This window comes from Gracilinanus agilis, chromosome 4 (genome assembly GCF_016433145.1).
Source record: "Gracilinanus agilis isolate LMUSP501 chromosome 4, AgileGrace, whole genome shotgun sequence".
Taxonomy (NCBI): domain Eukaryota; kingdom Metazoa; phylum Chordata; class Mammalia; order Didelphimorphia; family Didelphidae; genus Gracilinanus; species Gracilinanus agilis.
Window position 1 is genome coordinate 134,939,257 of NC_058133.1, and position 17,240 is coordinate 134,956,496.

At 39.0% G+C, this 17,240-nt stretch overlaps 1 protein-coding gene across 2 annotated transcripts in view; it reads left to right on the forward strand.

Annotated features, from left to right (window-relative positions):
• The window catches only part of EPHX1 (epoxide hydrolase 1), a 55,421-nt gene that overhangs the window by 2,744 nt on the left and 35,437 nt on the right, over positions 1 to 17,240 (forward strand). Inside the window, exon 2 of one of the 2 annotated variants that reach the window (XM_044674631.1) lies at positions 444 to 520. The exons of the other annotated variant lie outside the window; for it this stretch is intronic. Coding sequence (XP_044530566.1) covers positions 475 to 520 — 46 coding nt within the window. The 5' untranslated portion in view covers positions 444 to 474. The remainder of the gene's footprint in view (positions 1 to 443; positions 521 to 17,240) is intronic. 2 annotated transcript variants of the gene reach the window in all.

The window sequence follows — 17,240 nt, forward strand, 5'->3', positions numbered from 1 at the left end:
AGAAGATGTTAGCCATCAGAGAAAATCTGCCTCCTGGCATGAGCCTCCTACATTAAAAACTGGATAGGTGAACCAGCCAAAGAACAAGTGAGAAGAACCATGGTCTTAGGAGACAATGATGGAAACTTTTGAAATGAAAATCTCAGCAAACTTATCAGTGTGATCACAGAATTTGGAGCTGGGAAGGACGTTAGAAACCATCTTGCCTTCTTTTGGGAAAGTTAAGATTCAGAGAGTGAACTTATTATCTAAGGTTACCTAGCCAGCAAGTAACAGCAGATATTCCAGCTTGGGCCCTCTGAATCTAAAGCCAACAATCTTTCCATTCCTCTGTACTGCCTCAAGAGAGGCATGATTTTATGGATTTCTTTTGTGTCCTACCATTTTACAAAAGTCTTTTATTGCTGCCATTAATTTCTTTTTAACTCTCTTGGATTTTCTAGGTACAAACAAGACATTCCCTACTCTCCAAAGATGAGAATATTGGTCCTGGATGTGATTTTTGAATTTGTTAGTGACAGTACGTATGACATTAAGCTTTTGTTTCAATATAAGCTTTAAAATCCTTAAGGCACTGCTACTCCCAAGCCTTTTTGGGATCAGAATCCTTGGCTGTCTTTATCTAGGTCTGAGGGGAAATAGTTTGTTGAAACTGGGGTTTGAGTCACCTCACCCAAAGTACCTCAATCTCTCCTTCAGGGTGCCTTGCTTCTCCTGTAAATACACCAATTACTAACAATGTGTATTCCTTTTGCTTCTCTGAGAGGAAAATGGAGTATTTTTCCCCTCCCAGATATCACACAGTCCTGCCCTCTTTGTCCCCTCAAATTCTTTTTTAAAGTTTCTTTTTTTTTATTATGAACTTAAGCAACAATTCAAACATTTTAGTATACCAAGAATGAAAAAGAGGCTCTCACATGAACCACTGAACTTGTAGTATGTAGTTTACATTCAAAAATATGCTAAACCAACAAAGTCAGAACAAAATTACCTTGTTTTTGTTCTCTTTTGAATTTTTTTGTTTTCTTTTGAATAATTTTAGTATTTCATTCATTGATTTATCTCTACCCTCCAATTCTTCCCCTACTCCATAAAAGCCTTTCTTTGTAACAAATGAGTAGTTAGTCAAAACAAACCAATACATTAGAACAGACACTAGACATGTCTGAAAACGTACACTTCAATCATCTAGTCTGTCCAGTCCATCTCTCTGCCAAGAGGCTCTAGCCCATCATCTAGAGTCGGTCCATCATCTCTCTGCCAAGAGGCAGGAAGCCAGTTTCATTCTCACGCTTTTCAAAGTTCAGATTCTTCAACTTCTTGTCTATATTCCAGACTCATACAAACCTGAGCACCCAAAACAAACAGTCTTAACCACACAACTCATACGCCAACAGCTACCCTTACACTCAGCCTTAGAGGAGGAAGAGGAGGCAGTGATCATTTTCCAGACTGATGGTGGTTTGTCTATATAATTCTTATGGTTGGATCAGGGTGTCTGGAGGAAGAGAGAATCATAAGAAAGGGACCTTAGAGCTTGGAACTTGAAATTTAAAAATTAAAATTTAATTTAAAATGTAAAAATTTAAGAAATAATGTCCTATTAGAACCCTTCCAGTTCTAAATCTGTGATCTTTTGATTTGTAATCTAGTCTAACCCATTTTTCTTTTTTTTAAATCCTTACCTTCCATCTCAGAATCAATACTATGTATTGGTTCGAAGGCAAAAGAGCAGTAAGGGCTAGGCAATGGGGGTTAAGTGACTTGCCCAGGATCACACAGCTAGGAAGTGTCTGAGGTCAGATTTGAACCCAGGACCTTCTGTCTCTAGGCCTGGCTTTCAATCCACTCAGCTGCCCTCCACCCCATTTCTTTTTCTGATGAGGAAACCAAGGAAGGCCTAAAATTTTACTTAGTACCAAATGGTAGAGTCAGTTTTCAAACACAAGTCCTTTAATCAGAGAACTTTTTCCATGGTACCACTAAGTGACTTGCAGACACAATAGAGCTCATCATATACACAGGTACAATATGTATTGCCTTTGAGAGTAAGACTATGGGAGAAACCCACTGTCTTCCCAAATACTTCTTTTGCCAGGCTTTTTTTTAGTTGATGCCTGAAATGCCATCATTAGAAATTAATTTCTTTGGCTTTAGCTTTCCTTCCCACTTAAAATGAAAAAATGATATCATAAGCCTTATCAGTGATTTATACTTAAATATGCACGGATTTATCTGTTTCCTAAAATCAATTTAAAAAAAATTCCTTATCTTCTGTCTTAGAACCCATAGTAAATATTGGTTCCAAGGCAGAAGAGCAGGAAAAGCTAGATAATTGAGGTTAAGTGACTTGCTCAGGTCACATAGCTAGGAAATATCTGAGACCAGATTTGAATCCAGGACCTCCCATCTCTAGGTCTGGCCTAAAATTAAATGTTGGTAATGAATCAGAATATGGGAATGTCCTGTCTCTAAACAGGGTGGAAAAGAAAGGGAAAATGGTATAGGCAAGGGAGACTAGGAGCCTTGAAGACATATGAGGTAATTGGCAATTTTTTTTAAGGCCAACTTTGGAATGAAGAAGCTAAACAAGAGCTAATTGCTCGGGCAAAAGTCTCAGTGCTAGACCCATTTACCCAGAAGAACCCTGAACAAAAAGGTGATTTCCTATTTGGGTAGTTTGACCCTTTTCTTTTTTTTAATAGATTCTGAAATCAAGGTAGTTTTGATGGAAGATAAATTATAATGATAATATCATTTTCATAGTTCTTTAAGATTTTTTTCTTTATTAATTAGCAGCAAATACTTTCTCCCTCCCACTACTCCTGACTCCCATTAAGAAAACAACAACAACAACAACAAAATAAGAAAGAAAAAAAACAACCCTCAAAATAAATATGGGCAACTGAAGTAAATTCCTTATTGGCCATTTCCAAAAATGAATACCTCATTATGCATTTGAAATTTGCCAGCTCCATGTTAGGAGGTAGGTACAGTACTTCATTTGGGGTCTTTTAGAATTTTAGAATTGTGGTTTGTTACTGCATTGATCTGAGTTCTAAAGTTTTCAAAGATGTTTTTCTTTATAATATCATTGCATAAATTGTTTTGGTTATACACACTTCACTTACATCAATTCATATAAGTCTTCAGTTTTCTTTGAAACTTCATTTTGTTGTTTCTTATGGTATATTAATACTCCATTACATTCATTTGCGATGATTTGTTTAACCATTTTCAATAGGGCATCTCTTTAGTTTCCTTTTCTTTTCTATTATGAAAAGAGAAGCTATGAATATTTGCCCTTCTCCAATCTTCCATGATCTTTGGCAGAGAAAAATAGGAATGAAAAAAGATTGAGCAACTCTTCCCTCTCTCTGTTGTCAGTTATTATTGTTCCACCCAACCCAAGCAAAGATTCGATCTCTACTTTGGTGTTCCTTTTCTTCCTCATATAGCTTTTTAAAGAAGTTTTATTATTTACATGTTTTTAACATTCTTTTCTTTTTAAATGTTGAATTCCAAATTCTCTCTCTCCTTCCTTTTCCCATTGAGAAGGCAAGCAATTTGATTTAGATTAAACAAGTGCAGTCATGCAAAACATATTCCTACATTAGTCATGTTGTAAAAGATAACAAAGACCAAACCCCTCCCACCAAAAAAAAAGCTCCAAGAAAAATAAAGTAGCAAAAATATTTTCTTTGATCTGCATTCAGACTCTCTTGATTTTCTTTCTCTGGAGGTAGATGATAGTTTTTATCATAGTCCTTTGGAATTGACTTGGATCATTGAATTGCTGAGAATAGCTAAGTCATTCACAGTTGACCATCATATGATATTGTTGTTACTATGTACAGTGTTCTGGTTCTGCTTACTTTGTTTTGTATCAGTTCATGTAGGTCTTTCCAGCTTTTTCTGAAACCATTCTGCTTGTCATTTCTTATAGCACAATAGTACCCCATCACAATCATTTACCACAATTTGTTCAACCATTCCCCAATTGTTGGACGTCCTCTCAATTTCCAATTCTTTGCCGCCACAAAAAGAGCTACTATAAATAATTTTGTATGTATAGGTCCTCTTCCTTTTTTCCTTTTCCTCTTTCTTTGATCTTTTTGGAGTGCAAGCCCTAATGAATAGTGAAATCTCTAAATCCAAGTTCATACCAGTAGTGTTGAGGGTTGATTATTCCAAATTGCTGTCTGATATGGCTTTTCCAATTCATAGCTCTATGCACAACAGTACATTAATGTGCCTGTTTTTCTACAGCCTCTCCAACATTTTTTATTTTCCCTTTCTGTTACTCAGATGGGTATAGGATAGAACCTCAGATTGGCTTTAACATGCATTTCTTTAATTATTAGTGATTTGGAGCATTTTTCACATGGTTATTGCTAAGTTATATTTCTTTTTTTAAATTGCCTTTTCATATTCTGTGTCCACTTGGCTATTGGGGAATGGGTCTTACTCTTATAAAGTAGAATCAGATGGAAATGAGACTTGTAGCAAAGAGTCTCCCCCAGTCACCCCTTTCCCTTTTAACTTTTCTAGGTTTCTTTGTACAAAAAAAGTTAAAATTTTATATAATCAAAGTTGCTCCTTTTATCTCTATGATCTACTCTATCTTGTTTGGTCATGAATTCTTCCCCGATCTGTTTGGTGGACTTTAGCTGAACCTTACATGGAAGCAGGAATTCTGTGACGTGATGAAGGAGAATATGTGCAAAATCATGGAAACAAGAGACAGAAGGTCCTGTGTGGGGTATATCAGATAGCTTCGTTCATTTGGAACATAGAGTACTTGTGGGTGAGTTATGGGAAATCATTCTGAAAAGGTAAATGCAAGCCAGTTCATGAAGGACTTTAAATGCCAAACCATGGAGTTTGTAGTTTATTCTTGAGCCAACAGGGAGCTGCTAAAGCTTCCCAGAGACGCAACCTAGAGAATGATAGGCTCAGTCCTTGACTTTTTTTTTTTTTAAACCCTTGTACTTTGGTGTATTGTCTCATAGGTGGAAGATTGGTAAGGGTGGGCAATGGGGGTCAAGTGACTTGCCCAGGGTCACACAGCTGGGAAGTGTCTGAGGCGGGGTTTGAACCTAGGACCTCCTGTCTCTAGGCCTGACACTCATTCCACTGAGCTACACAGCTGCCCTAAGTCCTTGACTTTTAAAAATATCTGTTTGGCAGCTTTAAAGGATGGATTAGAGAAGGCTTAGGCTCATGGCAGGGGGATCAAGCGGGCTACTGAAGTCATGTAGGTGAGAGGCGATGAGGTCCTAAACTAGGGGGTTTGTCTGTGTTAGAGAAAAAAGGAGGAGAGGAGGGAGGAAAATCATTCATTAAGAACCTACCATGAGCCACACATTGTGCTAAGGGCTTTACAAATGTGATCTCGTTTGATTAGTGGAGAAAAGAAGATAGAGATGAGAGATGTGCTGAAAACAAAACCAACAAGCGAAGACTAGTGCAAGATGGTATGAAAAGACTAGTTTCTCAACTAGGACCCTATCTGTGTGGTCTGACCCTAGAGTCAGAAGTCTTGGGTTCTTCATCTGCCTTTTTTTCTGGGGCTGCTGGGTGCTGCAGTGGTTAAAGCACTGGGCTTGGAGTTAGAAAGATCTGAATTCAAATCCAACCCCAGATATGTGACCCTGAGCAAATCACATAACCTCTATTGGCCTCAGTTTCCTCAACTGCAAAAGGGAAATAATAACAGCACCAACCTCCCTAATGAGATAACATCTGTAAAGGGCTTAACATAGTACCTGGCACTAGGCAGAACTTAAATAAATGTTTCTTTTCTTCCATAAAGAGGTTTTTTTTTGTTGTTCCATCCTTCATCTTGCTGCAAAGGGATCCAATTTTTCTCCAGAACATAAGTTTGCTATTTATTGTGTTAAGGAAAAAATCATTGATTCCTATGTTTTCTTGCATTTTTAACAGAGACTGTTGTTGGAGTTTGTCCAACAGACATTGGATTGCCTTTGTGACTGTGCACACGTCACTTAACCTTCGTGGGCTTTGTATTCCTCATCTGCAAAACAAGAGACTGGACCAGCTGACCTGTCCAGTGAGGTTCCTTCCAGTCTAAATCTCAGATCCTGTGACCTAGATTTAGATCCTGGTCACTGATTGAGGCATCTTAGGCAAGTCACTTAACTCTTTGGCCCCCATTTCTTCATTCATAAAATGAGGAGGTGGGATTAGATGGTTTTTAAGGCACTTTCCAGCTCTAGACCCATGGTTCTGTGATGATGAGGGCATGATATCTGCTGGGGGTTGTGTTTGCAGCAGGTTCTGGAACAGGGAGGTGATTCTGGAAGTGTACTGCATATGGAGATGGAGGGAAAGGATGGGAAGGAAAGGGATTTGTTAATGGGGCAAGTCACACTTTAGGGCTTGAGAATGGTGTCATGGAAATATGTACTGTGTGATAGCATATCTGTAACCGATATCATGTTACTTGCCATCTTGGGGAGGAAGGGGAAGGAGGGAAAGAACATGGATAATAACAAAATGTCAGAAAGCAACTATTAAAAATTGTATCTACATGTAATTGGGGATTTTGAAAATATAAAGAATAGTGTCATTCTGCTCAGCTGAAACTCTGTTCTGATGATCTTGAGGAGGCAAAAATCCTGATGTAGGAGAAGGACCTGGGTTCTAATCTTGCCTCAGTCACTTACTACCTTGGTGACCTTGGGAAAATCACTTAACCTTCCTGAATGTTTGTTTCCTTACCCTAAAATGAAGGGTTTGGACTAGATGGTGTCTGAGATCCTTTCCAGCTCCCTATCAATGACCCAAAGAAGAATTGCAAAATGGCGGCCTATCTCTGTGGAACCAAAGTAATAACTGTGGAATTGTCATTGCAAACCTAACCCTTCACATTCTGAACTCAGGATTTGTTTACTAGAGTCTCTGACAAAGTGAAGGGAAATTAAAAGGCTCTAACTTGTTTGACAAACCTGTGGAAATGTGAACATGCTGGTATATTATCAAACTTTCCAGACTCCAGCAGTATGGCTGACACATAAATCCTTCTGGCAAGAATAAATTATAATTAGCGATTTGGGCACATAGAGCAAAGAGCATTTCAGGTCCTCAACTCAACTTTTAAAGACAAATTCATCCTAGCTGAGTGATCCTGGGCAAATCACTTGACCCCCATTGCCTAGCCCTTACCACTCTTCTGCCTTGGAACCAATACCCAGTGTTGATTCTAAGATGGAAAGTAAGGGTTAGGGGGGAAAAAAAAGACAAATATGGTTGAGAGCTCAGGGATCGACTTCTGAGTAGAAGGAGAGATTGAAACCTTGAGATATCTGCTATCTCCTGCTAGGGAAGTTGTCCTAATGGAGGTGGCAGAGTAAGAGGAGCAGGATGGGGCTGGAAATCATCTGGCTGTTGGAGTAAGGGTGCCAACCATCCACTCTCTGGAAATTTCCAATTTTAACTAATTCTTTATTTATAAAAGATTTTATTGTTATCTTTTGTTTTTATATCCCCATTCTACAGATTTCCCTTTAGCCTTCTCTCATTGAACCCTCAGGGCAGCTAGTAGAGCACCTGGACCTGGAGTCAGGAAGCCCTGAATTCAAATCTGGTTGGGGAAATTTACTAGTTAGGTAACCCTGGGCGAGTCTCTTAATTCTGCCTCGGTGAGCCAGAATAGGAAATGACAACCTACTCCAGTCTCTTTGCCAAGAAAACTCCCAATAGGGGTCACAAAGAGTTGGACTGAACAACAGCAAACCCTCCCTAGTGACAATGAAAAGCACTGAAACAAAAATGAGACAGCTTGAATCCCACATTCTGCATCTGTGGTTCCCTACCCCACAAGAGAAAGGAATTGAGTTCTATCATTAGTTCCCTGAGATTGACCTTGATATCAATCAGCCTTTCTGTAGTTTTAATTAATTATTCTTGGTAATTAGGTGTTAATAAGCTCTTTCGTTTCTCCTGAAGGAATGTACAAAGTTATTGTTCTCCATCTATTTTGGTGCCTTTGGGGCCAGCTCTTCCCCTCCTTTCCACCCACCCTAATTTCTTTTTTGGCTGGAAGGTGCCTAAAGAATCATGCAAATAACCAGGCCTTGCTTGTGGTCCTTTAGAGTCCCACTTCCCCTTCCTTAGAGAAATGTTTATTCCTGCATAAAGGGGTAAAGAACCTTTAGTGCCTGGGTTTGTCCTGGTTCTTTTCACTGATGCCAGGGGACCTGTTTGGCTGACTCTTTAAGTTGCATAACTAAAGTGATAACCCCAACTCTGCAAACTAAGAAAAAAAAAGCTGGTCAAACTATTGCCCCATCAGAAAATAAACATTCCCAGGGCCCTTTCTCAACACTCTCCATTTCAGTTTTTGGGCCAAATAAGACTTAAATGATGCCAACATATTCCATGGGAAATGGTGCTCCATCAACAGTGTTGCTCCTGACATAATGTTAAAGGGCTTCTCAAAATGTGGAACCATTTGGTTGAGGTTAAAAATGATCGTGAGAGATTGGAGGAGGGGCAAGGAAAGAAAAGAAACAAGGGATTATAAAGTATATATTAAGAGATATAGAATGAGTTCTTGATGGGGTGTGGGTGGGTGTGTAGAGAAAATCAAAAGGATTATAAAGCATGTGTACATTCTTCCCTGAAACCTGAACCTTTCTATGCTTACTGGTAGGTTTTATGCTTCGCCAGGGATAACTTGTCTTAAGTATTGAAATTCTATATTTAGACTGTGGAAGGTCCAGCTTTTTTTTTTTTCTTATTATTATTATGAACAGGCTATTTCCCCAGCAGTTATGAGAGTTTAAAATAAACAAAATTCAAATGTTCAGGAATTCAGAATCCAGAGAAAATGAAGGTACCCATTTCTTTTCAGCAAAGGAGAGAGAACTGAGCCACAAGAGTCACAAATGAAATACCAAGGAGGGGGAAAACCCATAGTTCGATGATCCCACTTATGGCTCTTCCTCCTGAAAGACCACTTGTCTTTATAAGTATAAAAGCCCAAGAAGGGAGACATTTCCAAAGGTCTTTATTTTACTTTATTTTATTTTTAAACCCTTACCTTCCATCTTAGAATCAGTACTATGTATTGGTTCTAAGGCAGAAGAGTAGAAAAGGGCTAGACAATGGGGGTTAAGTCCAAAGGTCTTCACGATAAATGTAGTACTAGAATTATTGGTGACTATCCCAGATTGAAATTTCAGTTAGCTAGAGTGACTTGAAGAAAGACAGATTTGAAGTTTATCAGATTTGCAGATGACAAAAAGCAAAGAAGGAGAGCTGATATGTTAAATGACAGAGTGTGGGCCAAAAATATCTTGATGGGTTTCAAGGATTGATTAAATTTAATAATTTTTAATAACATTTATAATAAATATAATAAATAATAACAATGGCTGGCATTTATATGGCCCCTATTATGTGCCAGATGCTTTGCTAAGCACTTCACAAATATCTCATTTGAATTGTAACAACTTTGAGAGATGAGTGCTGTCATTATCCTCATTTTACAGTTGAAGAAACTGAGCAAAGAGAAATTAAAGTCTCATAGCTAGTGAATAGCCATGATTAGATTCTTTACTGAGGTCTTCTCACCCCAGACTTGGTGATCTATCCATTATTCCACTGAGATGGATGATAATGCAAAGTCCTTTACTTGGGTTCAAAAAATCAACCGCACAGATATAGCTTTGGAGAGATGTGAATGTCAATATTTCCTGGGTAAAACATCTGGGAGTTTTAGTCAACATGAGTTAATAGTCTGCCATGGCATCCAAAAAAGTTACATTAAAAGATATGTAGTGTCTAGAGCAAAGATGGTAACAATTCAGTTGCAGACCAGGTCTCTGTCCTGATCAGGCCACATCTTGGGTAGCCATGATATTGACTTAGAAAACCACAAATTAACATTATCTATGTTTCATTGTGTTTTTGCTTATTTTATTCAACATTTCCCAATTATTTTTCAATCCTGTTTGGGTTGTACTCAGAAATGTGGCAGGCCAAGTGTGGCTGGGCCAGATAATCCTGTTATACTTTTGTCTTTACCCATACAGTGCCTCCACTGCCCTCAAATGCTTTCCCTCAGCCTTCCCACTGGGGAGATGACTAACCTATGCTGCCCAGGGAGAGAGGTCTAACCAGTGCTTCTCTGACTCCCTCCCCATCATCTTCACCTAAAAATTAATCTGGTCGTCCCTTCTGCTCCTGTGAGCACTTTACATTCACTTGCTAGGACTTAATTCTACGTCCTTCCCCAAAGACTGACCGGATGGGATCTCCTGTGTCCAAGCTCAAAGCCCCCCCCCCCATTCAAAGCCCCTCTCCCCACTCCTACAGCCTCTTGCCAGACACACTGACTTGCTTAGCTGACTGTTCTGGCGGTGTGCTGAGAGGATAGCTGTTAGTCGGGCCATCAGAGCTGTGAGTAAATGCCAGAGGAAGTTTTTCTCAGGAAGCTCGTTCCCCTTCCTGCTGGTGTGAGCTCTCCCTTCTGTTGTGGCGAGTATGGATGTGACATTTGGGGGGGGGGGCACTGCCTGGAAGTCCCAGGAGAATGCCACCGCCAGCTTCAGTTATTACTAACTGGAGAGTTGGCGGACGGGAAATGTTCGCAGTCTGTTTGCCTTGGCAGATCCACCCAAGAATGAAAGCAAAGACCATCTGCCTTCTCTTTCTCGCTGGATGTTCAAAACCAGAGTAGTAGAAGACAGATTTCAGCCCCTGCCCCCTCCCCCTTGGCCGACACTATTGCCCCATCCCCACCCCTGGATTTTGGGAGGCTCAAACTGACCTTCCCTGGTTTCCCCTCTTCCTCCATTCTAGCATCGGTGCTGAAAACCCACTGCTTGTGTTCATTTCCCTCGTCCTCTGCCCCTCGTAGCCCGTGTGCAGTTTTTCTTCCTTTAGGAGCATAAGGTTCTCATTCTGATTTGTGTCTGAATCATCATGCGAAAAAGATCAGATGAATATCACATTGCATGCAGGATGTTCTCATGTTCCCAATCAACTTGCACCATTCACTTATTACATCTTGTTATCACTTTCCCATTTCACAACCCGAGACCCCACAGCAAGTGGAATGACCTGAGGTGGCCATCATTATTCTGTTTTCAGAGCTTTATTAGAGAAAAGGAAATTTTAAAAACTTCTTAAGAGGGGATGGCAGAGCAGTTAGATGACTCAGTGGATAGGGTGCCAGACCTGGTGATAGGAGGTCCTGGATTCAAATCTGGCTACAGAAATTTCCTAGCGGTGTGACCTTGGGCAAGCCACTTAACCCCAGTTACCTAGCCCTTCCTCTCTCCTATCTTGGAACTGATACTCAGAATTGATTCTAAGATGGAAGGTAATGATTTAAAAAAAAAAAAAAAAAGAGGGTATGGAATTAATTGGTGCAAAGTTTTGCCCATAGTTGGAGAATCGGATGTCCTGTCAGTTGGGTGGAGAAACAGAAACAGCATCCCAGGTTTTCTGGCTCTTTTAGACACAGATGTTTCAAAACTTTCCCTGGGATTATCAAAGACCTTATTCATGCTCTTTGCTTTGGAGGTGTGTCATTAGAAAATCTTGAACCTTTGGACTTCATCTCCCAGAATCCTTTCTCCTTTGTCCATGTAATGTCTTTGCATATTGTAATAGTTGTGTGTAACCCCACCCTTGCTCTCTTTCTTTTCCTGTGTGCGCAGCTGGGAAAGCTGACTTTTCTCAGGTTTTTGCTTTTGTCTTTTTATTCTTTTTACTTCAAGTTATTATTGGTGAATCTTATTGAATATAATACTTGGAGTATTTGGGTATTAATTTTTAATCTTACAGAGGATAGAAGAGAAACTAGAACCTCGAAGAGGCAGGACTGTATGGCAGGATTAGAGAGGGGAGAATTTGGCATTAGGGAGACTAGTTAGGGATCTGTTGTCCAAGGGAGAAGTAATGAGGGTCTGAACTAGAACTGAGGCTTATGAGCAGAGAGAAGAGTATGAGTATGATTTTTGTGGAAGTATAACTAATAAGACTTGGCATTTGAGGTACCTGTGGGACAGTCTGGTGAACACATTTGGGAAGCAATTAGTGATATAGAACTGGGTCTCAGTTGAAATATGAGGACCTTTAATGTAGATTTGGGAGTCATCTTTACAGAAATGATAATTGAACCTAGTAGAGCTAATGAGAGCCTTGAGAATATAGGAAAAGAAGAGAAGTAGTAGTAGAAAAGACTTAGGGACAAAGTTTAGGTGAGATTTGGTTCCTGCTTAAAGGAACTTTTAGTCAGATTGAAGGATATGACACTCATGTATGTGACTATAAGTCAAAACAATATATAACAAATAATAATCATAGTATATTATCAATAACAATCAATCCACAAACATATTAAGAACCTACAATGGGCTAAACATTTTGCCAGGTGCTGGGATTTTAGAGAAACTTATCACCAGTAGACTAGCTACTGAGAGATGAATTCTTTGGCTTCAGCAATTCATGAAGCAAAGAAAAGTACACTGAGCCTTTGCTACACTCCCCAGGGATAGGGAATGGGGCATGGGAGTTCCAGCAAGGGAGAAGGAATATCAAGAAGAAGCAGTCAGACAGATAGAAGGAGAACCAAAAGAGAACAATGTCATAAAAATCCAGGGAGGAGAGAGTATCATGGAAAAAGAGATGGTCAATGGGACCTAGGGCCTGGTAGAGATAAGTCAAGGTGCAGCCTAGAGAAGAAAGTATTTTTTAAAAAAATATTTTGAAGAGAATACTCATGATATATAGACATGAATATATGCATATATATGTGCATACATATATATATATTTGATATGCTTTTTAGGTGTAATTTCAAATTGCCTTTCAGAATGGCTGGACCAATTCACAATTCTACACAATTCTACCAACAGTGTTTTGGGGCAGCTCGATAGCACAGTTGATAGAGCCCCAAGCCTGGAGTCAGGAAGAACTGGGTGTAAATGTGACCTCAGACATTTAGCTATGTGACACTGGTCAAGTTACTTAACACCAATTGCCTAGCCCTTCTTGGATATGATAATTAGTATTGATTCCAAGAAAGCAAGGGTTAAAAAAATGTGTCTTCATATATAACCCAGTGGAATTGCTTGTCAGCTCTGGGAGTGGGGTGGGGAAAATCATGAATCATGTAACCATGGAAAAATATTCTAAATAAAATTTTAAAAAATGTATCTCCCTTGGGGCAGCTGGGTAGCTCAGTGGAGTGAGAGTCAGGCCTAGAGACAGGAGGTCCTAGGTTCAAACCCGGCCTCAGCCACTTCCCAGCTGTGTGACCCTGGGCAAGTCACTTGACCCCCATTGCCCACCCTTACCACTCTTCCACCTATGAGCCAATACACCGAAGTACAAGGGTTTAAAAAAAAATTGCTAAAAAAAAAATGTATCTCCCCCCACTCCTGCAACTACTCAGACATCTGTCATTTTCCCTTTTTTAATCTGCTTTGTCAATCAGATAGGTGGGAAGTTGAACCTCAAAGTTGTTTTCATTGAATTTCTGTAATTATTAGTGATTTCGAGCATTTAAAAATGTATTTGATAGTTTGGATATCTTCCTCTGAAAACTGCCTGTTAATATCTTTTGACTTTTTATCAGTTGGGAAATGGCAATTATTCTTATAGATCTGAATCAGTTTCCTATATATCTTAGAAATGAGACCTTTGTGAGAGAAACTTCTTGTAAAGATTTTTCTCCCATTTTCCTGCTTCTCTTCTAATTTTAGTTGCGTTTGTTTTGTTTATACAAAAACTTGTTAAATTTTTTGCAAATAAAACTGCTTGTTTTAGGATCCTTTCTGTGGCATGTTTGGTTATACACTGGTTAGATAATTTCTTCCTTGTTCCTTTAAGTTTATTATACTGACACTCTTCATGTCTAGATCATATGCCCATTTGGTTCCTATCTTGCTATATGATGAGAGATATAAAATGTATTACATTTAATGATTTAAGCCAGAGTCAAGCATGAGTAGCATGAAACAATAACCCTTCTTTTTCATATTCTTCAGTTAGATAAAAAATAGCTTAGCATTCAGCAACTGTATTTCTTTTCTAAGTCAGCATATTTCAGTGGCAGATGGCCAAACCCATAGTCTCGTCTATGAGATTAAAAAAAAAAATTGTATAAGGTTCAGATCAGTCCTCACTAGGACTTAGTTCACTGATAGCAAGCCTAGTCAGCATGAATCAGTAACTGGAATCCTAGGGATGGTATATAAAAATATGGTCCCTAGATTGAATTATATCAGGTTACCATTGTCCCGTGAGTCCTTCTCATACTCCAGGCTTCCAAAAGTGAGCTGTGTCCTGGGCTGGGCTTCAGAACCAGAGACAAGTGAGACTCTGAGGTGAACAATGAAAATGACAAAACAATTAGAAAATAAATCCTATGTAGAAGGATGGAAAAAATGGAAGTAATTCTACCCAAAGAAGAAAGGGCTAAGGAATGATCTAATACTTAATCAAACAAAACATATATATTAAAGGTGTAGGCAATGTGTTATGTACTAGGGATAGAGCTAAAAATGCACTAGTTCTCGGCTTCAAGGAGCTTATATTCTATATAGACAGACAATTTTTATTAGGCACAGACAGCTTTTTAATTGGGTCAAGAAGGAAATTGTGTGATAGGCTGACCAAACAAGCTAACCGCACACTTGGGTTCTTTATTTTTTTTTAATTAAATTTAATTACTTATTTAGTTTGTTACATTAAAGTTCACTGGTATTTTCCTCTTTTCCTATCTCTGAAGGCATCATTTCACACTCACACACACACAGAGACACACATAACTTTAAATAGTGAGAGACTTTCAGCAGTTCTGTCAAGCTGTGGAAGAGTCCAGTGGTAAAATCTTTCTCTTTGGAGGATGTCCAGATGTCCTTTCAAGGGACATCATTGGGTGAGAAAAGTTTCTTTCTCCTCCCCCCCCCCCAACCTTTTTCTCCCTTCTCCCTCCATTGTATGTATTGTTTTTATCAGAGATACTGGGCCAGTAGCAGATGGTGCACACAGAGGGCACACTAAAGACAAACACCAGACAAGGACACAGACAGATATCCACATAGCCTTCCAAGGGAGGAGGAGGTAACTTCAAGGAGTGTGACTAGAGGTACTGGACCTAAGAGCCCAACAGAGAGTTACACCTAAAGGGAATTTCATGAGGACTTTAAAAAGGGAGAAAAGAACTTTCATTATCCAGAAGTTGTAAGTTTATTCTTTTAACTGCATATTTTCTATAAATGTGCCTCATCACCATTGTACTCTTAAGTTTAAGCCTACTCTTGCTCTGGATACTGTGTATTGTGGGAGAATGTGTCGTAGACTCAAGAAGGTGATTTTGGGTACCAACTGTTCTTACTACCATCTCAGGAAATCCTTTTTCTAAAAATTAATAGAGTCAGCTGATTATGAGGAGCCCACCAGTGGGGGCTCAGTAGTAATAATATTAGAAACCCAGAAGAAATTACCCCTAGAATCCTAAGGGAAGTAATAGGCAGTGATCCTAATTAGACATGATAATTAGAAAGGACAGTAGTCAACTCTTCTGTAATACCTTCTAGAACAAAATTTCCCAAAAGATATTTGAAATTGTCAAGTCACTAGAGAATAAGGAAGCATGTTAAATATCTTTTTCTAGGTTATTTAAAAATAGGAGTCGACCTCTTAAGAGTGTACTTCCTGGAGACAGCTGGAATCACTTCTAGGCTTCATAAGCAAAGAAAATATGGAGAGCTTGAAGAAGATTCCTAGGGCAAGTTTGTGGGAAAGAAGTCAAGAGGAAAAGGATCCTGATGTAAAAAAAATATATATCAGTTCTGTTTTTTATAGTGAAGAATTAGAAACTAAAGTGGTATACAATTGGGGAAAGACTAAATAAATTATTATATATGAGTGTAATGGAAATGACAAAAGGGAAAGTTTTAGAGAAACCTGAGAAGATTTGTATGTATCAATATGTGTTCAGTGAAGCAAGCAGAACCAGGAGAAAAATGTATACAAAAACAATATTGTTGGGGGCAGCCAAGTGTCTCAGTGGATTGAGAGCCAGGCTTAGAGATGGGAGGTCCTAGGTTCAGATTTGGTCTCAGACACTTCCTAGCTGTGACTAGGCAAGTCAGTGAGGCTTGTGTAGCCAATGTGTAGTTTTCTTTACTTGACTGTGCATATATATTATAAGGATTTTTTTTATTTTCCAATTTGCAGGTGAGAAGGTGGATGGGAAAGGGGGCTAATAATAGGGTTGCCTCCAGAAAAAGAAAAGGAAAAAAAAAGGAGAATCCTTAAGATATTCTTTTTAATGCAGGAATTAGAAGGAATCAGAGACAAGGATTCCTTTAAAATTACATTTTAAACTTATTACAGTTATGAGGAAAAGCAAGGGGGCAGGTAGGTGGCTCAGTGGATAGAGAAGGCAGGCCTGGAGATGGAAGGTCCTGAATTCAAATTTGATTTCAGATACTTTCTAGCTGTGGGACTTTGAGCAAGTCACAACCCCAGTTGCTTAGCCCTTCACATTCTTCTGCTTTAGAACTGATGCTTACAATCTATTCTAAGAAAAAAAGGAAGAGTTTTTTAAAAGAAAAAAAAAGAGGAAAAGCAAGGCATATGGAATAGAGATTCTCAGTTTTATATACAGTCTTTTTTGTATGTGTTTTACATTGCATGTGGCAATGCTCATTTTCTTTGCTATTAAATGAAATAACACTTTTTAAAAAGACCACAAAACAAAGAATCATCCAAAGTACAAGAAATCTCTTTGCTAGTATCTGGGTAAATCTCTCAGGTTTAATCTCAAGGGAAATCAGTTGGACTGTGGGGGTGTAGCTGGCAGAAATGGGATAGCTGAGGAGGGGAACCTGTGTAGGGGGAAGGATAATGTGTTTGACCTGGGATGGTCTGGGTTTGGTTAGACGGACCTCCAAGTAGATAGAAATGTCCTGTTGGCAGGTGAGGAAACACAAGCCTGGAATGTGGGTCAAGGCTAGAATTGTAGATCTGGTTGTCAGCAGTTTAAGGAGATAGTTAAATATGTGGGAGTGAAAGAGATTGCTGAAGGAATATGTTTATAGAGAGAAGAACACAGAGGACCAAGGACAGAACATGGTCGGCACCCACAATGATAAGATAGGGAGGATGGGGGAGGAAGGAAAGGAAACTAGAACATGGTCCTATTTGCTTTAATTTTGCAGTCTTTCTATCGTTTTATGGCTCTTTCCATT